The following is a 15,460-nucleotide window of genomic DNA, read 5'->3' as shown; positions in this document are numbered from 1 at the left end:
TTTAGGAAAGGGAGTTCCCCAAGTGTATCAGTATTGTTGGGGAGTTCCAAAGCAGAAAAATTTCAAAAACTCTGATTAAAAATTGGGCTGTGTAGGGGGTAAATATTTGTCATTATATATTTAGAAGGCTCTACTTTGAATGGGCAACTCTCCATGTTGAGATTGTAACCCCTGCCGTAAGAATATTAACTGCATCTACCCTGTAAAGTCCCATTCAGAATTTTTTGATGTTTCAAAGAGGTCACCCACCATGCTTCTAAACTCAAGAGTTCAGGAATAAATTTCTTATGTTCCCCTCCTATGATAATTCTGTCATCATCAGTTCAATCCAGTGAACCTTTGCTGCACTTCCTCTATTACAAATTTCCCCTTCACTAGGAGGGGAAACCAGACTTGTACACAGCATCGCAGAAGCAATCGCACCATGCTCTATATAACTGAGGCAAAGCATAAGAGACCAGCAGCATTTGATCAAACTACCCTTCGGCTTGCTCTATCATACAAGATTTATGGTACATCCAACACTTATCCAAATACCATTTTCCCTTTCACTCCCAATAACCCTTGATCTTCATGTAGCTTAAGTACTTTTCAATGATGGCATTGAATGATTCAACTCCAAAAACCTTCTGGGCCAACCGTTCAAGATGGCGCCAGTGAACAATACTACCTCCTCAAATCATCTTCTAGATGGTCCTTTAAACGGTTTTTCCCTTCTTTTACATCTTTTTTTTAAAAAAAAATGTGCTTCTGGTACTGTGGAGCCTGTGATATACAGTTTGATGGTGTGATTTTGGGCTGTTTGAGCAATCTGGTGCTCTGCTATCTCCGAGAAGAACCTGGGAGGTGAGCAACCTTGAGGCCAAGAAACCCATGATTGACTCCATTTCTTGCCAATTAAAGCGTCGATGAACATTGAGACAGAGGTGAGTGTGGAAGGCAAGTGAGCGTTCAGTGCCATCTACCAGACTCTCACCCGCAGCTCCCAAGGGAAGGCCCCGAAGGCTCCTGCGTTCAAAGGGTCTCTCTCTCTCGATGTTGTCTGGGTCTGTGGATTGTCAATTGGACTCTTTCGATTTTGTATTTTTATTTTCTATGCTTCTGCTCATTCTTTCTTGTTGCTGTATGCACGATTTGTTTTTTGCGTGTGGAGGTTTGAAGTTCTTGTCGCCATTTACATGACTTGGATTTTTTTGTGCGTGGGGGGTTGATGTTCTTGTTGCCATTGCACAATTTGTTCTTTTTAAACATGTGGGGGGGGGGGAGGTTGATGTTCTTCTTGAAAGGGCCCCATGGTTTTCTTTGTTTTGTGGCTCTTTGGAGAAGAGGAATCTTAGGGTTGTATAATGCGTACATACTTTGTTAATAGATGTACTTTGAACTTCCTCTCATTGACAAATTAAAATGGATGACCTTTTATTTTAGAATTATGCTTCCCAGCTCTAAATACCCCCACTAAAGAGAACATCCCTTCAATATTCAATACCCATCAGAATCTGAAAATTCTAATCCATCACTTCAGCTGGTTCTCCCTTATCTATTCTGTTATGTACAATTCAAAGCATCTGATAGATTACTAAAACATAATTTCCATTTCATAAATCCATATTTTCCTACCTCACCTAGGTCCAAGCTTGTATCTTATTACATTCAGGAGTGCCAAACTGGACACAAGTTCTCTGTTAGTCAAGTATAACCACATCCTAGCCTTGCTCCATATTTTTCCTTCTCTTCTTATTCTTTCCTTTCATGATTTTTATTTCTACTGTACACCAACATATCCCAGACTGCCTATTACACCTGCAAGCCAAGCAGTTACTCTACACACAAAGTACACTGCAGATGCTGTGGTCAAATCAAGATGTACAAAAAAGCTGGATGAACTCAGCAGGTCGGGCAGCATCCGTTGACTGCTTCTTTCAACGGATGCGGCCCGACCTGCTGAGTATATCCAGCTTTTTTGTACAAGCAGTTACTCTGTTCTGTCCCATGCTCAAGTTCCTTCAGGGTGACCCAAAGATAACCTGTGCCCAGAGTACCACTTTCTGGCATATCATCTGGAACTTTGTGTAAAGCAACACAAACGTTTGTAGCTGACATCAAACAATAATTTTGCCCTTCACTAACCTTCCACCACATTCACAATCGTGAATTAAATATCACAATTGCATTATGTACGCCCTAATGCACACTAACGACCACCCAAGCAAATAGCAAGAAGGTCACCTGGCCTGTCAAGTCTGCCCCATTATTCAATACAACCATGGCTGATCTGTCCCAAGCCTCAGCTTTTCCTCTGTGCCATGCAATACCCACCTCTTTCTTTCACTTCCAAAACTTCTAACGATTTATCTAGGTCCTCTTTAAATATATTGAGATGTAGCTTCCACAAGTCTTAGGGGTAGAGAATTTTAGAGATTCCCTACACTCTAATACCATCAGTCTCACCCATCTTTGAACATATACCCACCCAGAATTGAACCTATCACCTGCCAGCTTGTACTTCCTCCTCTCCCCCCCACCCCATCTTCTTATACTTGCTTCTTCCCCATTCCTTTCCAGTCCTGATGAACGGTCTTGGCCCAAAACGTCCACTGTTTATTCCCCTCCATAAATACTGCCTCACTCGCAGAGTTCTTCTGAGATTTTGAGCACATTGCTCAAGATTTCCAGCACCTACAGAACCTCCTGTGTCTTATGGGCAGTTATGTTCAATTTTCAAGCTTTAACTTTTTATAAAAAATGATTTAGTTATGTTCAACACTCTCCACTTAAGCAGCAATGACAACTGCCATCGACTTTTATGCAGTGCCTAACACTACTATCCATAAACTTCACTCTAACCATTAGAAAACCTCTTAAAACTATCTCCTCCACAAGGCTGAGAAACATGAATTATCATTATATGCTTATTTTCCTAGCCTCTGAAACAATTCAGGAAGTTTGACAATGCTCAGAGCATTACATATTTTGTCTTTTATTTTACTTCAACCTCATTCCTTCAGCCAGGCACTGTTGTGACCAATTTATTGCACTGACCAGTTTTAATCTACATGTAAAATTGCCAATTGCCCAACAGACTGAAGATTGAGTAGAACAATTTGATGTAAAGGACAATATGCCCAATTTAAATTTAATTAAGTTGCTTAGCCAATTAGCATTTTTATAAAAGAAATACCACAATAAATGTGTATTTTTAAATAGATCAGGAGGCAGCTTATATTAAAAGCAGATGTAACCAGCTGGATAGAAAGATAGTCAAAGAACAAAAGAAAAGAACAAGAGTTAATGGTTATTTTTGGGTGGGGTGAACGTAACTGGAACTAAACCATAAGATCATAAGATAAAGGAGAAGAATTAGGTCATTTGACTCATCAAGTCTGCTCCGGCATTTCATCATGGCTGATCCATTTTCCTTCTCAGCCCCAATCTCCTGCCTTCTCCCCATACCTCTTCATGCCCTAACTAATCCAAGAATGTACTTAAAGACTTGTCCTCCACCAACAACCTATGGCAACAAATTCAACAGATTCACCACTCTGGCTAAAGAAATTCCTCCACATCTTCGTTGAAAAAGGATGCCCCTCTATTGAGGCTGTGTCCACTGGTCATAGACTCCGCAAACACAGGAAACATCCTCTCTGCATCCACTATATTGAGGCCTTTCAGCATTTGGTAGGTTTCAATGAGGTCACCCCTCACGTATAATTCTGCGTAACTTCTGCCACCTCCAACTGGATCCCACTACCAAACACATTTTTCCCTCCCCCCCGCCTTTCTGCTTTTCACAGGGATCGCTCCCTACTCGACTCCCTTGTCCACTCATCCCCCCCCCCCATCCCTTCCCACCGATCTCCCTCCTGGCACTTATCCTTGTAAACGGAACAAGTGCTACACCTGCCCTTACACTCCTCCCTCACCACCATTCAGGGCCCCAGACAGTCCTTCCAGGTGAGGCGACACTTCACCTGTGAGTTGGCTGGTGTGGTATACTGTGTCCGGTGCTCCCGGTGTGGCCTTTTATATATTGGTGAGACCCGACCCAGACTGGGAGACTGTTTCGCTGAACACCTACGCTCGGTCCGCCAGAAAAAGCAGGATCTCCCAGTGGCCACACATTTTAATTCCACGTGTCATTCCCATTCTGATGTCTATCCATGGCCTCCTCTATTGCCAAGATGAAGCCACACTCAGGTTGGAGGAACAACACCTTACATACCAGCTGGGTAGCCTCCAACCTGATGGCATGACCATTGACTTCTCTAACTTCCGTTAATGCCCCTCCTCCTCTTACCCCATCCCTGACATATTTAGTTGTTTGCCTGTTCTCCATCTCCCTCTGGTGCTCTCTCCCCTCCTTTCTTTCTCCTGAGGCCTCCCGTCCCATGATCCTTTCCCTTCTCCAGCTCTGTATCACTTTCGCCAATTACCTTTCTAGCTCTTAGCTTCATCCCACCTGCTCTGGTCTTCTCCTATCATTTCGCATTTCCCCCTCCCCCCACTACTTTCAAATCTCTTACTGTCTTTCTTTTCGGTTAGTCCTGACAAAGGGTCTCAGCCGGAAACATCGACAGCGTTTCTCCCTATAGATGCTGCCTGGCCTGCTGTGTTCCACCAGCATTTTGTGTGTGTTGTTGCTTGAATATCCAGCATCTGCAGATTTCCTCGTGTTTGGTCACCCCTCATTCTTCTCAATTCCAGTGAGTAGAAGCCCAGAGCCATCAAATGCTATTTATGTGACAAGCCTTTCAATCCTGGATTCATTGTCGTGAACCTCCCTTGAACCCTCTGCAATGTCAGCACATCCTTTCTTAGATAAAAAGCCCAAAACTGCTCACAATATTCCAAATGAGGCCTCACAAGTGCTTTATAGGCTTTAACATTACATCATTAAACCCCAGAGATCAGAATAGGGGAGTAAAAAAGGAATGGATACAAGAATCCGAATACACAACAATGTGGATACAATTGAACAAGGGAAGACAGCACTGTAGTTTCAAATACAGCGAGTGCAGGTAACTTCAGAAAGATCTGCAATGTTGTTGTTTTTTGGAATAGAAGGCAGATACTAGCCCTAAAAGGTAAAACCCTTATACAGAATAGAACCAGATGCACATAAGTCAAAAAGAGAGAGAAAAGAGAGAGAAGTTGAAATAGTTGTTTAAGAAAACATAATCCAGATTTAGAATTAAGAAAACAAAATCCTGGTGAAGGGTTTTGTCCCAAAAGATCGACTGTTTATGCATTTCTATAGATACTACCTGCTGAGTTCCACCAACACTTTGTGTGTTGCTCTAGATTTTTAAAGCTGATAACAAAGATATGCTGCTAAAAGTTATACAAATCATTATGCCTCTAATAAAATATTTTGTCCAGCTGGGAAGACTTATTAGGTAAAATGACAAGATTATGAAGAGGTCACAGCAAAGATCCAAGAATGTACCAAGAACGAAGATTTTAGGTTCAAAAGATACTGTATATTGGAGAAACTAGTATCATTTTCATCAGAACAGAGATATTGGGTATGTTTTAAGCAGATGAAAGGGAAAACACTGTCCCTGTCAATGCTTTGGTGGACATAAACTTCATGCTGTCACAACAGGAACATGGAGAGGCGCCACACTAGCGCAGTGGTTAGCGCAAAGCTGTTACAGCTCAGAGGGTCGGAGTTCAACTCTGGAGTTTGTACGTTCTCCCTGCAACCGTTTCTTCCAGTCAAAGACTATATGTTAGTTGGTTAATTGGTCATTGTAAATTGTTCAGTGATTAGGCTTGTATTAAATAGATGGGTAACTGGATGGCGTGGTTAATTGGGCTGGAAAGGCCAGTTGCGTGCTCTATCTCTAAATAAATAAAAACGAAAAATGGAGAGGCATTGTGGGCATTCTCATCCGAAGAGCATGCTTAATAACTTGGGAACAATAAAAATAGGAACTCATCAAAATCAACATCCACAGCTCAAGTAGTAAGACGTATTAATCAAAAATATTTTCTTACACACTGGGAACCCAGAGGCGCACTGTTTTATCTCGTGAAGCAGAAGCCAATAAATGACCAGAGGGCGAGAACTGAACTGAAAGGACTGCATCTTTGTGACCAACAAATCGATACGCTCTCAGCTGTGGCTTCAAATTCCAAATCATGACACACGAATCCATAGACCCAGTTGCTGCCAAAATAAAGTAACTATTAATTTTATGTTCAAACATACCAACATAACTTGTACAATTTTCTTGTTTCAAATGCACTTCCCTACTTTCATTTAATAAATGTACAGTAAGCAAGCAGCAAAATCTTTGGTACAGTGATTTCTGAGATTCCACAACTATCTTATATTCCATATATTTGTCAATTTTGACAAGCTGAAAGTAACTGTAAAAATAGATGATGCTAAACTTAAGACGTTTGGAGATAATCCCTTATCCATAGGCTACCTAGACTCCAAATGTAATAATATTAGACTTCCTTTTCCCTCATTCTCTGACATACCTCTACTGACATTGATTCATTTATCTACATATACAGTTACTACACACACTGATTTTGACACTAACCATTAAAAACCTATTCAAGAGTGAAGGTGCTTCAGTCAAACCAATTTCTGTTCTTATCCAACCACTGCATACAAACTGCTACTGGAAATCACTGAATGTATTACAGAGCAGGACTACTCTATAGATTATGGAATACAAAAATTGAGCTCATTGCTCTGTTTACTTCAGCGTTACCCGATGAAAGGAAAAAGAAAACCCAATGAACTCTCACTGTTGCCGCAAATTTGAGACAGAATTTTGGGTTTTTCTGTTATTTAGAGTCAACCTGTTCACTAAGTGAAATGGGTCAGACATCAAATAAATCAAAACATCAGGCATGACCTCTTGTTGCTGCAACCATCAGGCAAGGGGCACAGGAGTAAGACTCCCAGAAGGTTAATGTACAGGTTGAGTCTGTGGTAAAGAAAGCAAATGCAATGTTGACATTAATTTCAAGGGGAATACAATACAAAAGCACAGAAATAATGCTGAGGCTTTATAAAACACTAGTCAGGCTGCACTTGGAGTATTGTCAACAGTTTTGGGCCCCTTATCTCAGACAGGATGTTTTGTCATTGGAGAGTCCAGAGGACACGAGGATGATTCCGGGAAAGAAGGGGCTAACATATGAGGATTGTCTGGCAGCTTTGGGCCTATACTCACTGGAATTTAGAAGAATGCGGGGTGATCTCACCGAAACCTACCGAAGTTGAAAGGACTTGATAGGGTGGATTGGAGAGAATGTTTCCTGTGGTGGGAGAATCCAGAACTAGAGAGCACAGTCTCAAAACTGAGCACTAGCCTTTTAGAACAGGGGTAAGGTGGAATAATTTTTAGCCAGAGAGCAGTGAATCTGTAGCATGCTCTGCCACAGACTGCAGTGGAAACAAAGTTCATGGGTATAGTTAAGGTGGAAGTTGATAAGTTTCCTGATTGATCAGGATCAAAAGATATGGTAAGAAGTATGGGGTTGAGTGGGATCCAGAATCAGCTACAATGGAATGGCTGAGCAGACTCAATGGGCTGATTGGCCTAATTCTGTTGCTATATCTTATGATCTTACAGAACTTTTGGTCCCAAACCACCAGGTTCAGGAACAGTTACAACCATCACTCTCTGGAACCAGCGTGGATAACTTCACTCACCACAACTCTGAACTGATTCCACAACCTACAAATTGACTTTCAAGAATTCTACAACTCATGTTCTCAGTATTTTTTATAGTTACAAAATGTCTTCTTTTGCCCATCAGTTGTTTATCAGTCTTTGTTATGTACAGTTTTTCATAAATTTGATTGTATTTCTTTATTTTCCTGTAAATGCCTGCAAGAAAATAAAACTATATAAGGTATATATATTATATAAGGCATTACATGTGAACAAAATAGATGAAGTATGGTGCCATCCTGTGGCCAATTCTGATTGCGCTGAACCTAGTTACTCTACACAAAAAAAACGGTGGTAGATGACCAACCTTGTTTTGTTGTATTTCATAAAAATCTACTTTAAGGTTGTTAATTAACCATGGCTCAATTGACAGCACTTTGCTATTGACCCACCTAATACATGAGCCTTCCTTTGTCTGCTCAGGAATGATTAGCTAGGATCCAAACTATCTTCACTTTGAATAAGAAAAAGATTAAGTTTCATAGTATCATTCATATTTCAGGATATCCAACAATGTTGCATATTGCGTCCAATCCTCTTGGTGGGCCTCCTCTACATCAGTAAGATCTAATGCAGACTGCCGGAAGTCACTTCATTGAGCACCTTCACTCTGTTTACCATAAAGCAAAAAACCTCCCAATTATGGCATTCCCATTATTACCCTCCCTCACCTGCATATCACCCTAACTCACCTGAATCCATCTATCACCCATCAGTTTTGCTCCACACTATCTCCCCACCTTTTCATACTGGCGATCTCCACCAGTCCTGATGAAGGGTCTTGACCCAAAGTATTGGCAGTCCATTTCCCTCCTTAGATGTTGTCTGACCTTCTGAGTTCCTCCAGCAGTTTGGGTGTTACTTAAGCTAATTACAGTAACATTTGTGTTTTTATTTTAATTATAATAAGAAGGCATTAGAATTGTTTGCAGCTTTGAGAGAAGACAAATTTCTACAAAAAGTTTTATATTTTCTTACAGCCTGTTAGAGGATTTCAGGGAATGGACAATGCACCATGCTAGCCAGGGCCTAGTTGCTGCCTGGATCTTGCCGCCAAACTTAAAGTGTGGAGAACAAGAAAGATCAACTCTTCACATCATACCCATTGATTTCTGGGTACAGCAGACAACATTTTCCAAATCCACCAAGATTTGGTAAAATAGTGTTTCTGCCATGTGAGAAACACTAATATGAGTTTTTCCTGTGAAGGACATTTTCTATTAAAGGAATTATAAAAATTTAGTTTGTTACATATCCTTGTGCAAGCAGCAAGCAACAAGTTAGTAGATCTTGGTCTTGAGAGAAGAGATTTGAAAATATGAATTCAGTAGAGTCTATTGTGCTGACATTTAAAACACGAGATATAGGAACAGAATTAGGCCTATCCAATCTGCTCTGCCATTCAATCATGGCTGATTTATTTTCCCCCTCGGGGTCATTCTCCTGTCCCCTTTTTTTTAACCTTTGATGCCTTAGTAACTAATAACCTATCAATCTCTGCTTTAAATATCCCCAATGACTTTGCCTCCACAGCCATCTGTCACGTAAATTCCACAGATTCACTACCCTCTGGCTAGATTCTTCATCATCTCTGTCCTAAAGGGATGTCCTTCTATTCTGAGGCTGTGCCCTCTGGTTCCAGACTGTTCCACTACTGGGAACATCCCCTCAACATCCACTCGATATAGGTCTTTCAATATTCAGTAGGTTGCAATGAGATCCCCTCCCTCAATTCTTCTAAACTCCAGCAAATACAGGCCCAGAGCTATGCCTACAGTAACCCTTTCATTCCCCGGATCACTTACTAACAGGACAAGGTTCAACCATGACGATGTCCCCTTCATAGCATAATAAGGCTCCAATATATAGACTAGGTACTATTAGCACGTGAATTCTTGGCAACACAGTGGTTCTGCTGATAGCACATAGTTCCAGAATCTCAAGATGTAATTCTGCTCACTGGTGTCAACTACATGGAGTTTGCATCTTCTCCAAATATTCACACAGGTTCTCCTTTTCAAATTCCAATCAAATTATATTAACCAGCTATTGTAATTTTCCCCTCATGTGAGTGGGTGTTAAAAGACATGTGAAAGAGAAAACAGGAAAATAAGTCAGATAATGGGATTGTGACTATTATTGAGAGCTGACAAAAACCTGATGATCCAAATGGCCTTTATGCTGCAAGGAAAGATGTATAACTGGCTAGTGGGGTAACTGACAATCAATCTTGGCAAGCCATTAAAGTTCCCATTACGTCATCGCATCATCATCCCTGAGGTCTGACATGGTCATTCTCTCAGAAACCTTGAAGCCAGTGGTTAGGGTAGAACACCACAGTTTCTTGGGAAAACCAGATTGAGGAGGCTGGGTTGCCTGGCAGGGTGCCTGATATTGAAATACCTGAAATATCCAATAACACCAGGTTACATCACTGATGATGTGTCCCAGTGAATCCTAGGATGTATCTCCACATCTTCATTGGATAAATGTCTGACTTTGTCCAGTTTAATTAGCTGTATTCTGTAGGTGGTTGAACTGGTCAAATTATGAAGTTTGGTCAGGCTTTTATTCCAAAATGTTCTTTCTTGGTTTTAGGACTAAAGGAAAAGTCGAACAGAAATCCTGCTGATATCAGTAAACACAATTTTCATGTTGCATAGAATTTATAAAAGCGATGGACATGACAAGTCAATTATACTGTGACTAATATATTTATTTGTATTCTTAATGCAGCAAATCATTGGCACCGTCTATAGTGACAGCAAGATAAATTCATGATACCCAACATCAAACTGGATGATTGCATTCACTGACCTGTAAGTATAATGGGGGGGGGGGGGGGTAAATCTTGAAGAGGAAAATCGTGTTTGATATCAGACTAAGCAACTTAATCACTTAAAACTCAATCACAAACAAGAGAAAATCTGCAGATGCTGGAAATCCAAGCAAGACACACAAAATGCTGGAGGAGCTCAGCAGGCCAGACAGTATCTATGGAAAAGAGTACAGTTGACGTTTCGGGTCCAGACCCTTCAGCAGGACTCAAAACTCAAAGTCTTTTTGAGGGCATGTTCTCATTTATCTGATCCCCAATTTATGCCCTTAAGATTGTTAACTGATAGTTTCCTCAGGAAATGAAACATACCTAACTGTTTCATGTTAGAGTTAAAGTCGATACTTGTGATGGCGTCACGATGGCCTTTAAAATGCTGTTCTAATGTTGGGTCCCCCTATAAAAATAAAAGTTGAACTTTAGTATCCGTATAATTCCTAGAGAGTATACAATGTTTTAAATAATGCATATCATATCTCTATAAAATAAAGATCCATACAAGACAAATTTTCTTAATGATAATTTAATACTCTGCTTCCTGCTTCAAACTCCAAGCATTCCCACTTACTACAAGCAAATTCCATTCAATACACATGGAACCAGCAATTCTTCTTCTGACCTACGAGCAGTGAGCTGCAGTAGAACGTCTGCCGGTCATCAACAGTGCTCTGGCCGCAATTAAATGAGCTGAGTATATGGTGTGCGTTCATACGTGCGCGTGTGTGTGTGTGTGTGTGTGCAGGCAAATGCACGCGTGGCAGCTGTGCAAAGATACAAAAATCACAATAAATACTAAAACTAAATAAATAGGCCAGTAAAAGGTAGCATGGGTTTCCACCAGGTGCTCCTTCTTCCTCCCATATTCCAAAGATGTATGAGCTAAAAGGTTAATTGATCACAACTATAATTGGGCAGGACGGGCTTGTTGGGCTGGAAGGCCCTATTCCTGTGTTGCATTTCTAAAATATTTTTTAAAATGATCAACAATGAAGTTAAAGGGGCTTTTAAATAATTTTGAGGTCATCTTCAAGCTTTTGTATCTCTTACCTGATTGTAGTAATGAGAAGAGGGGAAGGATCCATCTATTCTTGGAATTGGTTTATTATTGTCATATGTACTGAGATACAATGGAAAAAACTTCTCATATACTGTCCTAAAGATCAAATCATTACAGATTACTGATGTATACTATATATATATACTATATGAAAATATAAAATTATAGAAATATAATTTTTTATTATATTTACTTGGATTCAGGGAGCACAAATATCGCTGTGATGATTGTATGCTCTAGTATCAATTGTTTGGTGACAATAAAGTAAAGTAAAGGTAGAACAAGGCAAGACAGAATGCAAAATAAAGTGTAACAGCTACAGAAAATGCTTTCTATGGTGCATCGATAAAAATCTAAACGGATCAACGGGGCCATGCCAAATTTCTTTCTGAGGGAGTAGAGCCATTCCTGAATTTCTTGGGCAACTGTTTACTGGGTTGTATTTAATATGGCCATGCAGTTTTCAACTAAAGGACATTCCTGCTTAACTGGATACTGGAGGATTAGCTTACAACAGAGATATTGAAGGAGTCGAAGAAGCTTAGTGTATAAAAATATTGTAGGAAAAATTAATAGAACTAACCTTAGTAAATCCCTGTGACATAACAATTTGGAACACAAAGTTTTGAAAAAGATGTCCATGAGTATAGTTGCTCCCCATGGATCTGAATATATGGCTATCAATAATATTGAGCAGCGTCAACGTGTTTTTGTAAAGGGAAATCATGCCTGAAAAGTCTATTTCTTTGTTATGTTTTAATCAGAAGAGATAAAGAGTAAGATTAAAGTGGCACACAAAAAATGATTGAACAAAATTTGAATGCACTGGATCGAAGACAGTATACTGACGTGGGTTAAGGACTGGCTAGCAAATGGGAAACTGCAGAAATAACCGGATTGTTTCTGGATTGGAAGGCTGTGAATAACAGTGAGTCACAGGGAACCATGTTGGTTCCCTTGCTGGTCACAATTCATATTAAAGATTTTGATCATAGACCAAAAGTAATATATCAAAGTTTGCAAGTGATATTAGGGTAGCAATCAGCAGTGCTGACTGCAAGAAAGATCCAGGTTGGGGGTGGGGGGGGGGTCAATTGGGTGATTTTAGCAAGATGTGGGTAGTGTATGTGAATGGGCAACCAGATGGAATATAATATCAAAAATTATTGAAACATCAATTTTGGTAGAATTAAAAAGCCAATATTTTCTAATATAGGTGCTCAGAGGGACCAGAGTATCCTTTTTAAACTAGACAGTGAAAAACAATATGCAGGAAATGAAATCAAGTTGAAATGCAAACAGTACATTTGACTTCAGTACTCGAGTCAATTATTAAGGACTCAAGGGGTTCTTGGAACCACATGAATCAGAATCAGGTTTATTATCACCTGCATGTGAGGTGAAATTTGTTAACTTAGCAGCAGCAGGTCAATGCGATGCATAACCTAGTAAAGAAAAAAAAAATAAAAAATAATAATAAACAAGTAAATCAATTACAGTACAGGTATACATATATGAAACAGATTAAAAATGTTGGAAAAACAGGAATACTGTATATTAAAAAAAGTGAGGTAGTATCGAAAGATTCAATTTCTATTTAGGAATCGGATGGCAGAGGGGAAGAAGCTGTTCCTCAATCGTTGAGTGTGTGCCTTCAAGCTTTTATACCTCCTTCCTGATGGTAACAGTGAGAAAAGTAAAAAAAAAAGTCTGGTTAGCATGGTTTCCTTAAGGGGAAATCTTGTCTGACAAATCTGTTGTGAAAATTTGTGGAAATTTGTGAAAATAGCAGGCCAATAGATAATGCACAGTCAGTGGAAGTTGCTTGCTTGGATTTTTCAGAAGGCTTTTGACAAAGTGCTGCACATGAGGCTGCTAAACAAGATAGAAGCCCATGGTATTACAGAAAAGATACTAGCATGTACAGAAGAGTGGGAATAAAGGGAACCTTTGCGGCTGGTGACTAATGCTGTTCTGCAGGGATTAGTGTTGGGTTCACTACTTTTTGTTATATGTTAATGATCTGGATAACAAAATTAATGCCTTTATGGCCAAGGTTGCAAATGATACAAAGATGGGTACGGGGAAAGTTGTATTAAGGAGTCAGAGAATCTGCAGAAAAACTTAAGACATATTATGAGAATGGGCAAAGAAGTGGCAGAGGAAAATGTAAGAGTAAGCAATTTGGTTGAAGTCAAGTCAAGTCAAGTCAAGTTTTATTGTCATTTCGACCATAACTGCAGGTGCAGTGCATAGTAAAATGAGACGTTTTTCAGGACCACGGTGTTACATGACACAGTACAAAAGACTGAACTACATAATAAACAAAAACAGAGAAAGCTAGACTACAGACCTACACTGGACTGCATAAAGTACACAAAAACAGTGCAGGCATTACAATAAATAATAAACAGGACAGTAGGGCAAGGTGTCAGTCCAGGCTTCGGGTATTGAGGAATAAAGGCATAGACAATTTTTAAAATGAGGAGCAAATTCAGAAATTGGAAGTGGCAAAAGGACTTGGGAGTCCTAGTGCAAACACGAGGAAATCTGCAGATGCTGGAAATTCAAACAACACACACAAAATGCTGGTGGAACACAGCAGGCCAGGCAGCATCTATAGGGAGAAGCGCTGTCAACGTTTCGGGCTGAGACCCTTCGCGAGGATGCCTGTTCTCCATCTCCCTCTGGTGCTACTCCCTCCCCTTTCTTTCTCCTGAGGCCTCCCATCCCATGATCCTTTCCATTCTCCAGCTCTGTATCACTTTCGCCAATCACCTTTCCAGCTCTTAGCTTCATCCCACCCTCTCCGGTCTTCTCCTATCATTTCACATTTCCCCCTCCCCCCACTACTTTCAAATCCCTTATTATCTTTCCTTTCGGTTAGTCCTGACAAAGGGTCTCGGCCCGAAACGTCGATAGTGCTTCTCCTTATAGATGCTGTCTGGCCTGCTATGTTCCACCAGCATTTTGTGTGTGTTGTTGGGAGTCCTAGTGCAGGATTCCCTAAAGGTTAACCTGAAGGTTGAGTTGGTACCAAGGAAAACAAATGGATTGTTGGGAGTTCATTTTGAGAGGACTGGAATATAAAAGCAAAGATATAATGCTGAGGCTTCATAAGGAATTGGTGAAATGATATTTGGAGTATTGTGAGCAATTTTGGGTTCCATATGTAAGGAAGTATGTGCTGGCATTGGATAGGGCCCAGAGGAAATTTTCAAGAATAATCTGAAGAGTAAAAGGGTCAATGTGGGAAGAGCGTTTGATGGTTCTGGGACTGTAGTTGCTGGAGTTTAGAAGCACAAGGGGGATCTCAATGAAACCTACTGAATATTGAAAGCTCAAGATAGATTGGTCACGGAGAGTGCGTTTCCAATAATATGAGAGTCCAGGACCAGAGGGCACAGGCTGAGAATAAAATGATGTCCCTTTAGAACAGAGATGAGGAGGAATTTCTTTAAGTAGAGGGTGGTGAGTTTGCAGAATTTATTGCCATAGACATCTGTGGAGGCCAAATCATTGGGTATATTTAAAGCAGAGGTTCATAGGTTTTTGATTAGTAAGAGGATATAGGGAGAAGGCAAGAGAATGGGGTTGAGAAGAAAAATAAAGCAGCCATGATCAAATGACAGAGCAGATTTGATGGACCAAGTGCCCCATTTCATGTCTTATGGTATTCATTGCAAGAGGACGTATATCAGGAATAAGTATGTCTTCATGATTACAAGAATGAAAAGAAAATATTTTGAGTGGGTTAATTCCCCCCATCTACGAAAAGATATACAAGTAGTTCTGCTATAACACGGCAGCTGTGCTCCTAAAAAAAATTAGTGTTATACAAAATTGCATTATAAAATAGGGTCAAAT

The 15,460-nt window shown here is 40.1% G+C and overlaps 1 protein-coding gene across 2 annotated transcripts in view; it reads right to left on the bottom strand.

Moving 5' to 3' along the window:
• LOC132377735 (POC1 centriolar protein homolog A-like) overlaps window positions 1-15,460 on the bottom strand; it is a 147,178-nt gene that overhangs the window by 130,019 nt on the left and 1,699 nt on the right. The window contains exons 1-3 of one of the 2 annotated variants that reach the window (XM_059944048.1): window positions 10,849-10,933; window positions 7,679-7,856; window positions 5,998-6,169 (exon numbers count right to left, since the gene is read on the bottom strand). In XM_059944048.1, the coding sequence (XP_059800031.1) occupies window positions 5,998-6,158 (161 nt within the window). In that variant the 5' untranslated portion in view covers window positions 6,159-6,169; window positions 7,679-7,856; window positions 10,849-10,933. Of the gene's footprint in view, window positions 1-5,997; window positions 6,170-7,678; window positions 7,857-10,848; window positions 10,934-15,460 lie in introns of those variants that run through there. The other variant, XM_059944047.1, reaches the window with a different exon arrangement.

This window comes from Hypanus sabinus, chromosome 19, assembly GCF_030144855.1.
Source record: "Hypanus sabinus isolate sHypSab1 chromosome 19, sHypSab1.hap1, whole genome shotgun sequence".
Lineage (NCBI taxonomy): Eukaryota > Metazoa > Chordata > Chondrichthyes > Myliobatiformes > Dasyatidae > Hypanus > Hypanus sabinus.
The sequence above is the reverse complement of the archived record's forward strand: the minus strand, read 5'-3'. Positions and strand labels throughout refer to the sequence as shown.